Source organism: Bos mutus, chromosome 18 (genome assembly GCF_027580195.1).
Source record: "Bos mutus isolate GX-2022 chromosome 18, NWIPB_WYAK_1.1, whole genome shotgun sequence".
Classification (NCBI taxonomy): domain Eukaryota; kingdom Metazoa; phylum Chordata; class Mammalia; order Artiodactyla; family Bovidae; genus Bos; species Bos mutus.
Genome location: NC_091634.1, coordinates 16,236,741 through 16,256,542, shown reverse-complemented (window position 1 = coordinate 16,256,542; position 19,802 = coordinate 16,236,741). Strand labels below are relative to the sequence as shown.

The window sequence follows — 19,802 nt, the reverse complement described above, 5'->3', positions numbered from 1 at the left end:
TAGCTCTGCCCTGCACCACTTAACTCTTGTTTCTGACCACTGAAGCCAGGTCTCTTCTGGTTTCATCTTTGAGGACAGGAAAGGGGTTCTGGGCAAGTGGGTCCTCCTGTCTCAGATGAGACCAAAGGAACTGTTCTCTGGGTGTGAAGCTTGTAGTCATTAGAGTGTTAGACAATGGTCAGGCCTCCACATCCTGCTTGACCCAGCAGCAGCATTAGGTGTGCTGATCCCCACTCACTCTTTGAAGCACTTCCTTGCCTAGCTTTCAGAACCCCAGCCTTCTCCTCACCAATCTGGTTGTGCCTCATTGTGCCTCACACCTGTCACTTTGGTGTCCCAGGCCTTGACTTTTCTATCTACAACCAGTCCCAGGTGTTCTCATCTGGCTTCATGGTTCTGAACCTCATCTCTCTTCTGATAGACGATTTTGAACTGTACAAAGTCATACAAATTGTGAAGCCCGAGTACTACAACAAATTCCTATCTTCAGCCTAGAACCTCAGGTCCCTATATCCCATGACTTGCTCATCATCCACACAAAAAGTTCTAAGAAATATCTCAAACTCCGTAGGTCTTAATCCTTGCCCGAAACCTGCTCCTCCCTGGCTCTCAGCTCCATCCTTCCACCTGCTCAAGTCAGAAGCCTCATAGCTGTCGTTGATTCTCCTCACAATCAGTTGACCAGCAAGTCATATTATCTCTACCTTTAAAATCTCTCCAGGAACTTCCCTGATGGTACAGTGGATAGGAATCCACCTGCAGATGCAGGGGACTTGGGTTCGATTCCTGGTTGGGGAAGATTCCACAGGCAGCAGAGCGACTAAGCCTTTGTGCCACAACTACTGAGCCTGCCTGCTGCAACTACTGCAGCCTGTGTGCTTACAGCCTGTGCTCTGCAACAAGAGAAGTCACCGCAATAAGAAGCCTGAGTACTACAACAAAAACTAGCCCCCGCTTGCCATAACTAGAGAAAGCCAGAGTGCAGCAAAGTAAACCCAGCACAACCAAAAAAATTAAATAAAAGCTGTGAAGAGAAACTGTAAGAGTTACCATCACTTAAAAAAAAATTCCAGAATTCAACCCCTCCCTTGACCCTAGTCTAGACTATCATCATCTCTCTGGACTACTGAAAAACCTATTGTTTTGTCTTCGAATTCTTTGGCATATTTCCTATCAAAAAAATAGGGTCCATGTTCCTTCTTGACATTGAGTATAAGGAAGCAATTTTACTTTAACTTTATAAATTGAATTAGAAAAGATGATATAATTTCCACCTGTTTTTAAATAATTAAAAATTATTTATTTGCTTATTTATGGCTGTGCTGGGTCTTCATTGCTGTGCAGGCTTTCCTCTACTTGTGTCGAGTAGGGGCCACTCTCTAATTGTGGTGTGCACTCTTCTCATTGTGGTGGCTTCTCTTATTGCTGAGAGCAAGCTCTAGGGCACAGGGGCTTCTGTAGTTGCAGCATGTGGGCTCAGTAGTTGTGGTTCCCCGGCTCTAGAACACAGGCTCAATAGTTTTGGTACACAGGTTTAGTTGCTGTGCGGTATGTGGGATCTTCCTGGACCAGGGGTCAAACTCATGTTTCCTGCATTGACAGGTGGATTCTTTACCACAGAGCACCAGGGAAGCCCTCCACCTGGTTTTCTCCTAATCTCTCCCCCCACCTCCTTTGGGAGTCCTGGGATGCTGTATAAAAATGTTCAGCTGCCATCCTGGGTAAGGATTTGGATTATGAAGGTATATGCACTTGCTAGGGGCTTCCCAGGTGGTGCTAGTGATAAAGAACTCACCTGCCAATGCAGGAGACACAAGAAATGCCAGTTTGATCCCTGGGTTGGGATGATCCCCTGGAGGAGGGTGTGGGAACCCATTCCAGTATTCTTGCCTGGAGAATCTCATGGACAGAGGAGCCTGGCGGGCTACTGTCCATGGGATTGCAAAAAGTCAACACGACTGAAGCGACTTAGAACAAATGCACATATGCACCTGTTAAAATTCAGTGAAATTGTGAATTACACTGGGTACATATTACCTGAAAAGAAAGATAAATATTGAACTCTAGTGAGAGATGCATGCTGAAGTATTTATGGGACAGTATACAATGTCTTTAATTTATTTTGCTGCTGCTGCTGCTAAGTCACTTCAGTCATGTCCGACTCTGTGCAACCCCATAGACAGCAGCCCACCAGGCTCCCCTGTCCCTGGGATTCTCCAGGCAAGAGCACTGGAGTGGGTTGCCATTTCCTTCTCCAAGGCATGAAAGTGAAAAGTGAAAGTGAAGTCGCTCAGTCGTGTCAGACTCTTAGCGACCCCATGGACTGCAGCCCACCAGGCTCCTACGTCCATGGGATTTTCCAGGCAAGAGTGCTGGAGCGGGTTGCCATTGCCTTCTCCAATTTATTTTGAAATGTATCCAAAGTCAAATTAACAGATGAATAGAGTAATAGATGTGAGATAAAACAAATATAGTAAAATGTTAATGGTAGGATCTGGGGTGGTTGTATGGGTGTAAAATTGTTCAGCTTTGCTGTATGTTAGACAATTTTTATGACAAGGTGTTAAATATGCAATCAGGATTATGTTGATATTTGTATTTACAAAAAAAGAGGATAGGATAGATTTCTGTAAAAAGTAGCTTTTGTATGTTATAGACATGGTAAATATTTGTTTTCAGTCTTTATGAACAAGCCATACATTTAAATAAAATAAAAACAAGGAAATAGCTGTTTAGGCATAAGGAGAAAAAAAAAGATGTTTATAGCAGCAGAATCTGATTTAGTTGGTGTGTGTGTGGGGTGAGTGGGGCCTAGAAGTATTCCTGAGGAATTGAGATAGGTAGGAATTAATAATTAACAAAGGGCCATCCTAATGACTATTTCTAGGTAACAAGCTATCCCCAAAACTTAGTGGCACGAAACAATTATTCTATTATGTTCATATATTCTGTGAGTCAAAAATTTGGACAGGGCAGAGTTGGGAATAGATCATTTCTGCTCCATGATGTCTAGGGGTTCGGCTGGAAAGACAAAGGTGGCTTGACAGCTGGGAGTGGAATCTCTGGAGCCTCTTAAACTCCTAAGTTCAGCATCAGGGCTCAGACAATGCCAAGCTGGACTGTAGTGTCTATACAAGGTCTCTCTATGTGGCTTTTTTTTGTTTGTTTGTGTTCATGTGCTCAATTGTGTTCCAACTCTTTGCAACCGCATGGACTGTAGCCCGCCAGACTCCTCTGGCCATGAGATTTCCCAGGCAAGAGTACTGGGGTGGGTTGCTGTTTCCTACTCCAGGGGATCTTCCCAACTCAGGGATCAAACCCGTGTCTCCTGTGGCTCTTGCATTGCAGGCAGATTCTTCACCTGTGGAGTCTGTGGCTTCAGTTCAGTTCAGTTCAGTCGCGTAGTCGTCTCCGACTCTTTGCAACCCCATCAACCGCAGCACACCAGGCCTCCCTGTCCATCACCAACTCCCGGAATCCACCCAAACCCATGTCCATCGAGTCCGTGATGCCATCCAACCATTTCATCCTCTGCCGTCCCCTTCTCCTGCCCTCAATCTTTCCCAGCATCAGGGGCTTTTCAAATGAGTCAGCTCTTCCCATCAGGTGGCCAAAGTATTGGAGTTTCAGCTTCAGCATCAGTCCTTACAATGAATACCCAGGACTGATCTCCTTTAGGATGGACTGGTTGGATCTCCTTGGAGTCCAAGGGACTCTCAAGAGTCTTCTCCAACACCACAGTTCAAAAGCATCAATTCTTTGGCGCTCAGCTTTCTTTATAGTCCAACTCTCACATCCATACATGACCACTGGAAAAATAGCCTTGACTAGACAGACCTTTGTTGGCAAAGTAACGTCTCTGCTTTTTAATGTGCTGTCTAGGTTGGTCATAACTTTCCTTCCAAAGAGTAAGCGTCTTTTAATTTCATGGCTGCAATCACCATCTGCAGTGATTTTGGAGCCCAGAAAAATAAAGTCAGCCACTGTTTCCACTGTTTCCCCGTCTATTTGCCATGAAGTGATGGGACCGGATGCCCATCTTAGTTTTCTGAATTTTTTTTTTTTTTTAATGTTGAGTTTTAAGCCAACTTTTTCACTCTCCTCTTTCACTTTCATCAAGAGGCTCTTTAGTTCCTCTTCACTTTCTGCCATAAGGGTAGTGTCATCTGCATATCTGAGGTTATTGATATTTCTCCCAGCAATCTTGATTCCAGCTTGTACTTCCTCCATCCCAGCGTTTCTCATGATGTACTCTGCATAGAAGTTAAATAAGCAGGGTGACAATATACAGCCTTGGCGTACTCCTTTTCCTATTTGGGACCAGTCTGTTGTTCCATGCCCAGTTCTAACTGTTGCTTCCTGACCTGCATACAGGTTTCTCAAGAGGCAGGTCAGGTGGCCTGGTATGCCCATCTCTTGAAGAGTTTTCCACAGTTTATTGTGATCAGGGCTTCCTCAAAGCATGAACTGCCTCAGCAGAACTGCACTTCTACGTTGTGCTTCAAGGCTCCAGAGCTAGCCATTCCAGCAGACAAAGAGGAAACTGCATTACCTTTTATTACCTCGCCTTGGAAATCACAGAGTGTCAATTCCTGCTACTGCTACTGCTAAGTCACTTCAGTCATGTCCGACTCTGTGCGACCCCATAGACGGCAGCCCACCAGGCTCCCCCGTCCCTGGGATTCTCCAGGCAAGAACACTGGAGTGGGTTGCCATTTCCTTCTCCAAGGCATGAAAGTGAAAAGTGAAAGTGAAGTCGCTCAGTCGTGTCCGACCCTCAGCGACCCCATGGACTGCAGCCTTCCAGGCTCCTCCATCCATGGGATTTTCCAGGCAAGAGTACTGGAGTGGGGTGCCATTGCCTTCTCCAATCATTCCTATTGTCTATTGGTTGAAGTTGTCACAGTCTTGCCCAGATTCAAGAGGGAGGAAAGGCAGACTGTACTTTCTCACAAGAAGAGTGTGGAAGGATTTGCAGTTGTGTTTCAATGAGGTGGGGGTGGGGGCACAAAGAATATTCCAGGCAGAGGGTACTTCATGTGGGAAATACCTGCTGTGGAAGTGAGGTCAACATGTTCAATAAATTGAAGTAAGTAGCTGTAAATTGACTCCTCCATCACACTCCCTTTCCCCAATCTCTGCTTAATTTTTATCCATATTTTAAAATATCTATTTTGCAAATTCTTTTCCCACTAGCTTTTGAGCTCCATGTGGGCAGGGTATATATCCCCCGTTTTGGTTACTGATAGATCCACAAATTAAGTGATCAGAGTTTTTGAATGAATGAATGGATTGATCAAGGATGTACCTTCGAGGACCTTGTTGAGGGCATGACCAATGGCACGTTCTCTTGGAAAGGGTATTGTTACAGAGTGTTTTCTGAGCTTCAGTCAACAACAGGAAAAATTGGAATTGAGTTTGTGCGAGGCATCTGAGCCAGTGAAAAACATCCATGGCCCAATGTTCCTACAATTCCAAGAGCAGGGGTAGGGGCTGAGTCGGGACTGACAAAGTGGGGTTCGGAACTTTGAAGAGCTGCTTAGGGAGTGGAGAAAAGCTTGCGCTCATGAGAGAAGCCAGCTAAATGTCAGAAGAGCCATCACTGACAGTGGACTAAGGGAAGGGTCCACTGCTTACTGTTGGAAATGTTAAAAGCAAAGCATAAAGAACCTGGGGGTGTGTCTCAGGAGGGGAATGACGGCCAATGAAACGCAGGCATGGGCGTGGTGCTGTCAAACTTCGCGGGGCGGGACCGAAGAGATCTAGCCAGAAATAGGACCCAAGCTGAAGCCAATGATTAGCCGCCAGGTGGGCGGGGCGTCGTCCTAAGGTCAAGGGTAGAGCCAATGAGATTCTTCGCCGCGTCCCTCATCGCCCCCGCCCCCGTGGAGCGCGCGCGCCAGAGGCACGGGCAGCCGTTAGAGGCGGGGCCTGCAGCCGCCCGCGCGCGGCTCGCGCCCTCCCCTTTGTGTCGCCATGGCGGCGGCATCGGCGACGAGGACGACGAGCGAGGGGTCCAGCGCGGCTGGCGCCTGAGGAGGCTACGCGGCTATGGTGGTGAGGCGCCCACGCGGCCGTCCGTCCATCGGCGAAGTCAGTCTGTCCGCGCGCGGCCACGCCCCACGCGCCCCGCCCCTGGCCCCGCCCGAGTCCGCGGCCCGCGCCGCCCCTCACCCCTCATCGCGGTCCCTCTCGTACCCCGGCCTGGTCTTGGGCTCGAGCCCTTACCCCGGCCCCGCCCCCTCAACGCGCATCCCCGTTCCACGCCCTGTATGGGGGTGACAGTGGCCGAAGACCCAGACTTGGGAGGAAAAAGGGCTGGTCCAGGGAAGGACCCCGCATCCTCTAAGTGGCCTTCGCGGAGGCCTTCTGAGGGTCTCAGAGTCCTCCACCAGCCCCTGTCCCAGATCCATCCCCAGCATCGTCATCCCATCCTCCTCCTCTCCTTGGCTTAGACCCCTCCTCCTCCTACCATCAGCCCCTTTCTCATTCTTGAGCCCCACCCCCACCCGGCTCCATCCTCAGCCTGACCCTTTTCTTCTCCTTTCTCATCCCATCCCAGTCCTTCTCAACCAACCCTCCCTTACCCCCTCCCCGCATCAGCCTGAACCTTTACTTCAGCCTCTCCAACTGCTCCCCTCTTCCTTACTCCACCTCAATCCCCAGCGTGCATTGTACCCCGCGATGTGATCGTTGGGTCCTCTCCATCTTCTTGTCCTCATCCGCCCTCCCCCACCGTCTCCCTCTCCCACCATGCTGCTCCTGCTCATTCATCCATTCATTCCCTCATTCCCTCACTTAGCATTCACTGAGACCTCTGTGTAGCCGCTTTGCTCCAGGCACGGAGAAAGTCAGAACCCATCCTGCCTTGGGGAACTTCATGGGCTGGAGGGGGACCGACCCAAGGGTGAGACCCAAAGGATGAAGTCGGGGTTGTGGGAGAATGAAGGAGGGAGAGGCTAGGGCCCATTCTGGGAAATCCTCATCTGGCAGATGGTTAATTTATTCATCAGATTTCACCCAGCCTCTGATGGGTGACTAAGCTGGCACTGGGCATGGGACCCAGAGAGGAATCAGGCACAACCCTACTTGTGAGGAGCTTCAATTCTCTGCCCAGCTCTGTGCAGGGCAGTGCTGGGGGAGTAGGGACTGAGCCTCAGTCCAGTGGGGGAGCTGGACTTGTCACCAGATGGGGACATCTCAGAGTGCACAGGGCTGTAATGAGGGAAGTTAAGGCAACATCATCAAGCCTGGGATGGGGGAGGCTACCATGAGAGTCAAATCTGAGGGCTAAGTGAAAGCACGGGGAAAAGATGGGGATGAGTGTTCCATGCAGCGGGAACAGCCTTTGCAAAGGCCTAGAAGGAAATGAGAAGATGATTCTTTTGTTGGACTCTTAGAAGTCTGAGAGCTCTGAGAGTAGAGGCAGTGGGAAGAAATGAGGCTGGGGAGGTAAGCAGAGACCACAGTATCTAGACTTTATCTTAAAGACACAGGGAGCCATTGAAGATCCCTGACCTGGGGAGAGACAGAGGCAGATTTGTGTTTTGTGAAAGTGATACTGACTCTTGCTGTGAAGAAGCTGGCAGGAAGGGAGAGGTGGAAGCAGGGAGACTGATAAGATGGGAGCTGTGATTGTCCAGATGTTGATGAAAGGCGTGGAAAGGCACAACCCCTTCTCTCCTGGGGCTAGAGGAGGCTTTTAAACAGGGAGAGATAGTACCAGCATGCTCTTGCCCTGACGCACCCATGGCCCCTGCTCTTTCAGTCCCCCACTCCAGACTACACATAAAGAAGCAGACCTACCCTGAGCCCGGCCTTCACCTCCCCCTGACCTACCCCTCTATTCCATGCTCAGGACAGTGTGTGGAGCAATTCGGGCCTGCAGGCCCAGGCTGCCAGATAACAATGCTCCCGTTGTCTCTCTGCTCCCATCTCTGGGGGCCTCTGATTCTTCTTTCTGCTGTACAGGCTCGCAGCACTGACAGCCTGGATGGCCCAGGGGAGGGCTCGGTGCAGCCCCTGCCCCCTACTGGGGGACCCAGTGTGAAGGGGAAGCCTGGGAAGAGGTGAGAGGTGAGGGAGAGCCTCAACCTAGGAGGGGAGCCAAGCATAGGGCTGCTAGTGATCTGTCGTCTGTCCCCCAGGCTCTCGGCTCCTCGAGGTCCCTTTCCCCGGCTGGCAGACTGTGCCCATTTCCACTACGAGAATGTTGACTTCGGCCACATTCAGGTATGGGGGTTGCACCCAGGTGGGTAGGTGGGATCCCACCCAACCCTGAAGCAGCATCAGCCACTTTACCCCTGAAACCTCCCCGCCGGGAGTGACTGCTCAGTGGCAGGAGCTGTAGGGCAGAGGGGAGACTTGTTCCTTCCTTCATTTGTTCCTTTATTCATTCAGCAATGACTTTGTTAGGTGTGAATTTTGTGCCAGGACCTTGGATTCTGACTGAGCCATCACCAGGCCTTGACTGTGGGGAGACTCAGGAGGTGGACACGGTCCCATCCCTTGATAGTGCCGACCTGGAGAGGTCAGGACAGGGACAAAAGTGAGACCCTCACCAGGGCCTTTTGTTTCCCTCTGCAGCTCCTGCTGTCTCCAGAGCGTGACGGTCCGAACGTCTCTGGAGAGAATGAACTGGTGTTTGGGGTGCAGGTGACCTGTCAGGTGCGGCAGCCGCCCTGCCTCTCCTCTGGCCCAGTGAACTGACTGCCGTGGTCCTCAGCTCAGTATAATGAAGCTGCTGTATCCCCCTGTCCTTCCCACTCCCACAGGGCCGTTCCTGGCCAGTTCTCCGCAGTTACGATGACTTCCGTTCCTTGGATGCCCACCTCCACCGATGCATATTTGACCGGAGGTTTTCCTGCCTCCCAGAGCTTCCTCCACCCCCAGAGGGCGCCAGGGCTGCCCAGGTAAACTACCTGTCCCAGCCCCTGCTTCAGTCAAGGTGTGTCCTCACCAGTGATGGGTGAAACCATCAAGGCAGGGGAAATAGATAAATATTAAACACTGCTATGTCCTGAGTTCCAACCAGTTGGGGGCCTCAAAACTGCAGCAGGGTGACTCCCTTTAGTTTTTAGGATCATGGGGAGTTTAGGGGGCTCCAGGGGAGGGTCAGAATGGCCAGACCGCTGGGGGCACACAGGGCCTTGGCCCAGACTGTTTATAACTGATAACGACAGTATTTCAGTACTTCACAGCGGAGCAGCACCCATGTGTTCACATTGAATTTCAGCCCTGCCAGAGGCGAGCCAGGGCAGTACAGGAGGGCGGTGGGCTCTCTTGGGTGGGGTCTTCTCACAAACCCCACTCTGACAACCTGCCCCAGATGCTGGTGCCACTGCTGCTGCAGTACCTGGAAACCCTGTCAGGGCTGGTGGACAGTAACCTCAACTGTGGGCCGGTGCTTACCTGGATGGAGGTGGGCCCCGGGCAGGGGGCTTGGAGCTGGGAGTGAGGGAGGGATGTTTGAGGAGCAAGAAGCAGCCTGGGAGGGTGTGTGGGCACAGGAAAGAAAAGAGCCAGAGTGGAGGAGGCACTGGTATTTCAGTGTCTGTGTGGGCGCTTGCCTGTGAGAGAGAACGCAAGTGGGTGCGTGCATGTGTGTGTGTGTGTGTGTGTGTGTGTGTGTGCAGGTGTTGGGCTGTGGGGATGTGAGAATTTCAAGGAATATTGGTATACTGGCTAGAAATAGTTTTGGCTATAGCTAGCAGAATGCCGGAGAAGGCAACAGCACCCCACTCCAGTACTTTTGCCTGGAAAATCCCATGGACGGAGGAGCCTGGTAGGCTGCAGTCCATGGGGTTGCTAAAGTCGGACACGACTGAAGCGACTTAGCAGCAGCAGCAGCAGAACGCCAGGCTAAGAGTGCAGGTTTTCAGATAGCAGATATGCAACGTTTGCTGTGGAGGATGTGGGTGCAGGAGTGAATCAGCATGGTTTCGGGCAGGGGCATCCTGGGACATGGAAGGGAATTTGCTTTGGAAGGGGCAAGAGTGTAGGTGTTTTACCAATAGCTCTGAGTGACAGGGGCACCCAGGTGGGGGACAAGGGGTGGCCTCCAGTGGGGGAACCTTCTCGGTCTTTACTATTGCCTTCTTCTGGCCTCTCCTTGCCACATCCCCTCCATCTCAGCTGGACAACCACGGCCGGCGACTGCTCCTCAGTGAGGAGGCCTCACTCAATATCCCCGCAGTGGCCGCTGCCCATGTGGTAAAGCGGTACACGGCCCAGGCACCTGACGAGCTGTCCTTCGAGGTAAGGCTGTAGGGGAGCAGACTCTGGCTGGGCTCCCACTTCATCTGCACCTTCTGACCCTGCCTCCTCATGCCCACCCACTCCCAGGTGGGGGACATTGTCTCCGTGATCGACATGCCGCCCACGGAGGATCGGAGCTGGTGGCGGGGCAAGCGGGGCTTCCAGGTAAGCCTGGTTAGAGCTGGACAGGTGGGGCTGGGGCACTGCGCCAGCTCAGGTGGCCCCGCCACTGACCCCAAACCCTCCTCAGGTCGGTTTCTTCCCCAGTGAGTGTGTGGAACTATTCACGGAGCGGCCGGGTCCAGGACTAAAGGGGGGTGAGTGTCCTGGGCAGAGTGGGGAGGCCCTCCTGCATCCCTTCCCTGCCCTCCATCCTTTCCACCACTGTTCACCCTGCAGATGCCGACGGTCCCCCGTGTGGTGTCCTGGCTTCCCAGGGTGCTTCCTCTCTGACCTCAGGTAATGTGAACATTACCCGTTTGTAATTACCAGGGGCCAGACCCTGCCCCATCTCCCCATGCGACCCTGTGTGACCAGCCTTTATCTCCACAGCGGTGCCCCGGCCGCGGGGGAAGCTGGCTGGCCTCCTCCGCACCTTCATGCGCTCCCGCCCTTCCCGGCAGCGTCTGCGGCAGCGGGGCATTCTGCGGCAGAGGGTATTTGGCTGTGACCTGGGAGAACACCTCAGCAACTCAGGCCAGGACGGTGAGGCCCAGTCCGCCTCCCCTGCCCTTTCTCCCCCCTAGGCTGTGACCCACAGCAGCAGATCGAACCCTTGCTTTCTCCCAGTGCCCCAGGTGCTGCGCTGCTGTTCTGAGTTTATTGAGGCCCACGGGGTGGTGGATGGAATCTATCGACTCTCGGGTGTGTCATCCAACATCCAGAGGCTACGGTGAGGACCCTCCACCAACCTTCATGAGCACCTGCCACATGCCAAGCATTAAGCTCTAGGGACACCATGGTGAACGAGACAGCCGGAGACTCCTGCCCTCATGGGGTCCATGTGCTGGAAGGAGAGGCAGACAGGAAAGGAGAGAGTTGACGATAGGTGACAGGTGGCCTGGAGAAAAAAAAGACGGGGTGAGGGAGATCATAATAAGAAATCATGGTGGGTGGAGAAGGCCTCCTGGGAGAGAGCTCGCTGTGGAGGAGGTGGGGGAGCGAGCACTGTGGTTGTCCACCATGGAGAGAACAGCCAGTGAGAGGGGAAAGTGGCAGGAGATGATGTCTGAGAAGTGATTAGGGGCGAGTAGGCTCACGGGCTCTTTTTGATGACTGTTAGGCTCTTGGCTTTTACTGGGAGTAAGGGAGGAACCACAGGAAGGATTGTGGGCCAAAGAGGGGCAATAGGCATAACAGTTTAAGAAGTGGGAAGCGCTGAGGCCCGGGCTTCCAGGCGAGAGCAGAGAGCCTGAGGCCAAGGTCCCTTGTATAGAGCTTTCTCACCTGAGAGGCTGCCAGGTTGTGAGCAGAAGCCGCTGGGATTCCAGCTGCAGTTTCCAGTGCCTCTTGGAGCCAGGGAAATGGCACAACTTTGTGGATGGAGCCCAGTCACACTCTGGAGGCAGATGGGCTTGGGTAGCTACAAGCAGGGTGTCTCCCACCAGAGCCTCAGTGTGCTCCTGTGTAAATGGGGCGCCCTTGTCTTTGGCATGCAGGGTTGTTGGGGGGAAGGGAGCTCAGTAAGTACTGCCTCTGAAAAGCCAGCACAGGAAGAGGGTTGCATCTACCTGTGGACACTTTAGGTGTGGGGGCAGGACCCAGCCTGGTGGGCCAGCTCTGACCTGCATCTTCTTCTTGACGTGGTGGCCTCAGGCATGAGTTCGACAGTGAGAGGATCCCTGAACTGTCTGGCCCTGCCTTCCTGCAGGACATCCACAGCGTGTCCTCCCTCTGCAAGCTCTACTTCCGAGAGCTGCCCAACCCCTTACTCACTTACCAGCTCTACGGGAAGTTCAGTGTGAGTAAGGGTGACTGCAAGGTAGGAGGGGCTGGGAGGCGGCAGCCCAGCCCCGCTCACACTGTGCACTGTCTTAGGAGGCCATGTCGGTGCCAGGCGAGGAGGAGCGCCTGGTGAGGGTTCACGATGTCATCCAGCAGTTGCCCCCGCCGCACTACCGGTAAACCAGGAGGGGAAGGGAAGGGTGGTGGTGGACTCCCGAGGGAGGTGAGGCTCAGGCGTCCCTCTCCACTCCCATCCCCAGGACCCTGGAGTACCTTCTGAGGCACTTGGCCCGCATGGCGAGGCACAGTGCCAACACCAGCATGCACGCCCGCAACCTGGCCATCGTTTGGGCACCTAACCTGCTACGGTAAGCTGGCAGCTCACCAGCCTGCTCCCCCAGCTCCCTACCAACTCCCAGGCTGGGCCTGGAGTCTCCCCGCCCCCGCCCCCAACCTCACCCCAGGAACCCATCCAACTTTTGATCATTTCACCCAACACATTATTTCTTTTCTTGTAATTTATTTATGGTTGCGGGGGTCTTCGTTGCTGCGTTCGGGATTTTCTCTAGTTGCAGTGAGCAGGAGCTACTCCTTGTGGTGCACAGGCTTCCCATCGTGGTGTCTCTTGTTGCAGAACACAGGCTCTAGGTGCATGGGCTTCAGTAGTTGCCGCATGTGAGCTCCAGGGCACCCAGGATTCAGTAGTTGCGGCACAGGGTCTCATTAGCTGTGGCTCACCAGTCCTAGAGCTCATGGGCTCAGTAGTTGTGGCACACGGGCTTTAGTTGCCCCAAGTCATGTGGGATCCTCCCAGACCAGGGATTGAACCCACATCCCCTGCATTGGCAGGCAGACTCCTGCCACTACCACCAGGGAAGTTCCTCAACACATATTTCTTAAGTGTTGGGTTCCCGTATGCCCGCCCTTGTTCTCAGCACTGGGGACACAGTGGTGAGCAGGAACTTACACTCTGAGCTCACAATCCTATGCGGGAGATGACAGTGGACATTACCAAAAAAAAAGAGAGCACAGTGTGACAGTGATGAGGGCTGAGGAGAAAGATTACAAAGTAGGGAAGGGAGATCTGGTCAGTCATGGCACTTGACATTTTTAGATAGAGTGGCAGGAAAGGCTTCAGGAAGAAGTCCTTCTTGGCCAGCAGCAAGGTAAGCCCGAAAGGATTTGATGGTGACCGAGACAGGCAAGTTCTCTGTCCTGGAGGAGTTCAGGTCTTCTTGGGAATCAGCTAAATAAATAAACAAATAAATAAAATAGCTAGTACGTGGTAGGTATAAGAACTATGAGCAAAAATGAAGACAGACCTGGGATATATAGGTTTACAGTTTTAAATAAAATAGGTGGGGAAGACTCTGTTGGGAAGGTAACATTTGAATTAACAGCTGCAGAAGGTAAGAGAAGGACCTGGGTGGCTGAGAAGGAGCAAACCAAGCAGAGGGAATAGCAAGTGCAAAGGTCCTGGGGCTGGGTTAGGGCCCAGTGTTTGGAGGCCAGTGTCACTGGAGCTGAGTGAGAGAGTGCAGGTTGAAGGGGAGGAGATGGTAAGGTCAGAGAGGTGATGCAGGAACAGACAGGGGAGTGACTTACAAGTTATGGGTCATGGTGAGGATCTGGCTTTTACCAGGAATGACATGCAGCCAGAGGAGGGCTCTGAGCCAGGAGGGCCCTGATCTGTGACTTAGGGGTTCACAGGCTCCCTCTGGCTGAGTGTAGGGAGCAGACTGTAGGGATTTGGCGGGGAGCAGGGAGAACAGGGAGGAGGCGGTGTGTTGGTCCAGGAGGGAGAGGATGGAGGCAGGGCCAGAGCAGGGGCATGGGGAGTTCAGATTCTGCATAGAGTTTGTGGGTGGAGCCCACAGGGTCTCCTGCAGTTGGATGTGGGTGTTAGGGAAAGAGGGGCCAAGGGCAATACCAAGGTATTGACTGAGATGGGATAGGCAGGGAGGGAGCAGGTTCTGGGGAGAGGCTGAGAATCTAGTTCTAGATGTGATCGGTTTGATAAGGTCAGAGACGTTGAATGACAGTCACTGCTTCCACGGCGCCCCACCCTCCCCTGGCCAGAACCCACCAGCTGGAGCTCCAGGCACCCGGCCACCCTCACTCTTCTCCCATCCAGGTCCATGGAGCTGGAGTCAGTGGGGCTAGGGGGTGCAGCAGCCTTCCGGGAGGTGCGGGTACAGTCGGTGGTGGTGGAATTCCTGCTCACCCATGTGGACGTCCTGTTCAGCGACACCTTCACATCTGCTGGCCTTGACCCTGCAGGTATGCCAATCCTATCCCATGTTCTGACTACCGCCCCCCATCGTCAGGGCTGCAGTGGGAGGGTAGGTGGGCTCCCAGCCCCATCCCTATCCCACTGAAGCTGGACCTCCCTTCTGGTTCCTTGAGGACCCCGCCCCGGCCTCTCCCTCCCCTTCCCCCGCCTTCTCATTTCAGCTCCTACGCTCAGGATCCCCACTTCTTGGCCCGGACATCGTTCTTCCTTCACCCCTTGTAGCTTCTGGGGGCACTTGGGGCCATGGGTCCACCTGGGAGGAGGTGGGAGGTCCCCAGACTTGACCCTGCCCCGGCCCCACCCAGACTCCCTGCCCTGCCCCGGACCCCAGCCCAGTCAGGACTCAGCACGTCGGAGGGCCCTCTGGCCCGAGGTAACTGAAGCCAGAGCCGCTGTTCTCGCTGGCTGCTGGGAGCTGCCTCCTCATCAGCTCGTTCTGCCTCACTCCTCCTCCTCACCTGCCTGCTGCCCACCCATTCCCGCCTGATCTGTCCTGGCCCCCTGCCTTGCCAGCCCGGGTGGGCACGCTGCGGGGCCGGGGCTTGGGCTGTAGCGCTTGGCTTTGCCTGTGGCCTTCAACAGCCCCAGGGCTGATGGCTGCCCCCTCTCCCGACTCCTCAGGCCGCTGCCTCCTTCCCAGGCCCAAGTCCCTTGCGGGCAGCGGCCCCTCCACTCGCCTGCTAACACTAGAGGAAGCCCAGGCTCGGACCCAGGGTCGGCTGGGGACACCCACCGAGCCCACAACTTCCAAGGCCCCAACTTCACCTGTGGAAAGGTGAGTAGGATGTCCAGAAGGGAGGGACTGGCCTTGGGGACCCAGCTCCTCAGCCAGCCTCCTATGTCTTGACCCAAACTCCAGGAGGAAAGGGGAGAGAGGCGAGAAACAGCGGAAGCCTGGAGGTAGCAGCTGGAAGACCTTCTTTGCACTGGGCCGAGGCCCCAGCATCCCCCGAAAGAAGCCTCTGCCCTGGCTAGGGGGCACCCGGGCCCGACCGCAGCCTTCAGGTCAGAGGCGGGGCAGTGGGCGTGGTGGCTGGAGAGGCACCCTGGAGTGCCCCCATGACCCTTCGTCCTCTCCCTGCAGGCTGCCGACCTGACACTGTCACACTGAGGTCTGCCAAGAGTGAGGAGTCTCTGTCATCGCAGGCCAGTGGGGCTGGTGAGCATGGGGTGACCCTTGCCTGTGCCCAGGTGGAGCTGGGAGGGACTGGGGCTCTGAGCTGGCCTCCACGTGGTGTTCTGAGATTTGGGGGTCTTGGGGTTTTTTGTTTTAATCTGGACCTTACGTACAATAAGTTTGATAAAGCTTCACTCTTGGTTCACGATGCACTCTGGTCATTGGCCCATGCAGGGTCCTTCTAGTCTTTTGTTCATCCGTTTCGAAAAAAATTAAATAGTATCATGAACACCCATGAACCTGCTGGCCAGAAGTAAAGGCCTCCCACCACAGTACGTGCGAACTCCTCCCCTCCCACCTGCTGCCTCCCCACCCCAGGGGTCCTCTGATGGTCTTCGTCCCTTTGCTTTTACAGTTTTGTCACCTACAGGTGTAGGGGTCAACAACACACTGCTAGTTGTTCTGAATCTTTGATTAAAAGGTATCATTAAACAGGGGTATCGTGCTGCGTGTGTACTCACTCACCACTGCGTCACAGGCTGCCGTCCGCACAGCTGGCGTAGCTCAGGCTCCTTCCTCTCCATCACTGTCCATTGGCGAGTGTGGGTGTCCCCTCAGGGGAGGGGATGCTTGTCCATGCCCCTCCTGATGGATCTGCGGGCTCCGACAAGCGCCCCAGGAGTGAAGGCGCACACTGTATGATACGCCCACATCCAGCTGTACAAGACGAGCCCCAAGTATTTCCCAGATGTGGTCACCTCAGGCTGTCCTCCCAGCTACCGGGTATGAGATCCTGTCGGTCTCAAGCTTGTAGCCAGTGGGGTTGTCAGACTTTGTTCTTGCTTCTGGAACAGTTCTCTTCATGGACTTGCCACTGATGTCTTCTATCACCCATGAGTCTGCACAGCTCTCCCTGGATCCCCAGCCATTGTGACCCTAGGCAGAGACGTGTCTCTGTGTGTTATTTTCCCAACTTACTGGGGGTGTGTGTCCTGTTCTCACTGATGTATCTGGGTAGGTAGTTCTGATCCCTGACTCCCCCTCCCCTGCACTGCCCTTCCAGGCCTCCAGCGTCTGCACAGGCTACGGCGACCCCACTCCAGCAGTGACGCTTTTCCCGTGGGCCCCGCACCCGCTGGCTCCTGCGAGAGCCTGTCATCATCCGAGTCCACCGAGTCCTCCTCCGAGTCATCCTCCTCCTCTTCCTCTGAGTCCTCCGCAGCTGGGCTGGGAGTACTCTCTGGCTCCCCTTCACACCGAACCTCGGCCTGGCTAGACGACGGTGACGAGCTGGACTTTAGCCCACCCCGCTGCCTGGAGGGGCTCCGGGGGCTTGACTTTGATCCCCTTACTTTTCGATGCAGCAGCCCCACCCCTGGGGACCCGGCACCTCCCGCCAGCCCGGCCCCCCCAGCCCCCGCCTCTGCCTTTCCACCCAGGGCAACCCCTCAGGCCCTCTCGCCCCGGGGCCCCACCAGCCCTGCCTCACCCGCTGCCCTGGACATCTCGGAGCCCCTGTCTGTGTCAGTGCCACCTGCTGTCCTGGAGCTGCTGGGGGCTGGAGGAACACCCGCCTCAGCCACCCCAACACCAGCCCTCAGCCCCAGCCCGGGCCTGCGCCCCCACCTCATCCCCTTGCTGCTTCGTGGAGCTGAGGCCCAGCTGAGTGACACCTGCCAACAAGAGATCTGCAGCAAGTTGGCATTGCCTGGTCCCCGGGGAGCCCAAGGCCAGCATGGTGTGTCCTGTCCAGCCCAGCCCAGCCCAGCCCACTCCCTCAACCCCGAGGCTGTGCCCAAGACCTGGCTGACTCCTCTTCCCGTTCCTCTCCTAGGTGCTGGTATGGATTCACCGCTGCTGCCCCCCCTGTCCCTTCTGCGCCCGGGGGGGGCCCCACCCCCGCCTCCCAAAAATCCAGCACGCCTCATGGCCCTGGCCCTGGCTGAGCGGGCTCAGCAGGTGGCCCAGAGACAGAGCCAGCAGGAGCAGGGGAGCACCCCTTCTGCTCCTCAGTCCCCTTTCCGCCGTTCACTGTCCCTGGAGGTGGGCGGTGAGCCTCCAGGGACCTCAGGGAGTGGGCCACCCCCCCACCCCCTAGCCCACCCAGGTGGCTGGGCTCCAGGACCCCCACCCTCCTTACCAAGGCAACAAAGTGATGGGAGCCTGGTGAGGAGCCAGCGGCCCACAGGGACCTCAAGGAGGGCACCCCGAGGCCCTGCCCAGGTCAGTGCCCAGCTCAGGATGGGTGGGGGGTGTGGGGCTGCACCAGAGATGGCAGCCCAGTTCCTGTGTTCTGTCCCCCAGCAGGTTCCCACCCCTGGCTTCTTCTCAGCCCCCCGGGAGTGCCTGCCACCCTTCCTCGGGGTCCCCAAACCAGGCTTGTACCCCCTCGGCTCCCCATCCTTCCAGCCCAGCTCCCCGGCCCCAGTCTGGAGGAGCCCCTGGTTCCCCCTGCACCACTGGACAGAGGAGAGAACCTGTACTATGAGATCGAGGCGGGTGAGGGGTCCCCCTACTCTGGCCCCACTCGCTCCTGGAGTCCCTTGCGCTCCATGCCCCCAGACAGGCTGAATGCCTCATACGGCATGCTTGGCCAATCCCCACCACTCCATAGGTCCCCCGACTTCCTGCTCAGTTACCCACCACCCTCCTGTTTTCCCCATGACCACCTTGGCTACTCAGCCCCCCAGCACTCGGCCCGGCGCCCCACCCGACCTGAACCCCTCTATGTCAACCTAGCCCTGGGGCCCAGGGGCCCCTCACCCGCTTCTTCCAGCTCCTCCTCTCCTCCTGCCCACCCTCGCAGTCGCTCTGATCCTGGCCCCCCAGCCCCCCGCCTCCCCCAAAAGCAGCGGGCCCCCTGGGGCCACCACACCCCTCACAGGGTGCCTGGGCCCTGGGGCCCTCCAGACCCTCTCCCCTACAGGGCAGCCCCACCAGCCTACGGGAGGGGGGGCGAGCACCACCGAGGGTCCCTGTACAGGAATGGGGGGCAAGGGAGGGAAGGGGCTGGTCCCCCACCCCTCTACCCTACTCCCAGCTGGTCCTTCCACCCTGAGAGCCAGACCCAAAGCTACTGCTGAGCCAGAGCTGGGAGGGACCCTCCTTCTTTCTCTTCCCCTCTCACTGATCTTGGTCCAACCTGATCCCTTGTTTTGTATTTTCCTGAGCTTCTGACCCCTACCCCAGGTTTCTAACTTTGTAACTTGCCTTTGATGTGGGTCCCTAACCCGTTATCATAGCCTACCTACCCTGGGCTGACGGGCATGCCCGCCCCCCACCATCCTCCATCCTGGGGCCTCTCGCACAAATCTGAGAGGGTTAGGCTGACTCCTTACCCTCCCTTTCCCTCCAGGGGTCCCCAGCATGTCCTGTCCTGTGCACGGGGGTGGGGGACTGCTCCTGCTATCTCCCCACACACACCCCACTAAACCATCTGACAAAATTAATGAATAAAAATGGTGAAAATGTGGCTGCTGCTGTCATGCTGGGGCCAGGCTCAATGAATAAAGAGGCAGTGACAGGCGGGCTGCTTTCTCATTTTATCATTTCAGCAGGTGCTAAGTGGGGAGTCACTCCTGGGAGGCTCTAAGGGGTGACATCTGCACAGAGGGGGCCACAGGTGCCCTAACAATTGTGGCAGGAGTGGGATTGAGCCTGGGCCCGTCTTCAAGTTGGCATCCACCTTGCAGCTCTGCTATGATCTCCTCCAGCAGGTCCATCCTGGGAGAGGGTGGGGTAGGGTGGGCTGAAGTTGACCTCGAGGAGGAGGAAGGGGCCCGGGGCCCTCCCACCAGCACCCCACTTCTCACTTCTGCAGGCTGGAGAAGCGACTTCCTCTGATCAGCTCAGGGCTGGGTACCTGCAGGAGTAAAGACTACAGCTGCCACCAGTGGCCACGGAGCTCAGGAGGGCCCTGGGAGGGCGGGCTGGGGCAGGGCCTGGGCTTAGGGCCCTCTGCTTCACCTGCCCTCGTGGCCTTCCCTGCCAGCAGCCTCCAGGGCATGGGAAGCCTCCCTGTGGGTCAGCAGGCAGGGGTTGGGCTCACAGGGCTGGGGGTCCAGCAGGGCAGCCCTGTGTGTGTGCCGCTGCAGCCCCTGCAGGGCTTGGATCTTAGCTGAGAACTTCCTCTCAAACCGTTCCTCAGAGCTCTGAGTCCCCAGCAGGGAGGCTGAGTCCTGAAGGCTGGTG

General features: G+C 55.6%; 1 protein-coding gene across 1 annotated transcript; it reads left to right on the top strand.

Moving 5' to 3' along the window:
• Window positions 1-5,892: 5,892 nt before the first annotated feature.
• Window positions 5,893-19,083, top strand: ARHGAP33 (Rho GTPase activating protein 33). The gene is given in 23 exon segments (XM_070387814.1): window positions 5,893-6,057; window positions 7,972-8,069; window positions 8,148-8,232; window positions 8,587-8,667; window positions 8,775-8,912; window positions 9,329-9,421; window positions 10,135-10,257; window positions 10,345-10,422; window positions 10,508-10,574; window positions 10,657-10,716; window positions 10,810-10,962; window positions 11,047-11,149; window positions 12,073-12,217; window positions 12,295-12,377; window positions 12,462-12,569; window positions 14,336-14,481; window positions 15,116-15,269; window positions 15,354-15,499; window positions 15,579-15,653; window positions 16,675-17,349; window positions 17,446-17,834; window positions 17,919-18,048; window positions 18,051-19,083. Coding segments are annotated over 23 exon segments (3,780 nt in total). The 5' UTR covers window positions 5,893-6,051; the 3' UTR covers window positions 18,695-19,083.
• Window positions 19,084-19,802: the final 719 nt, after the last annotated feature.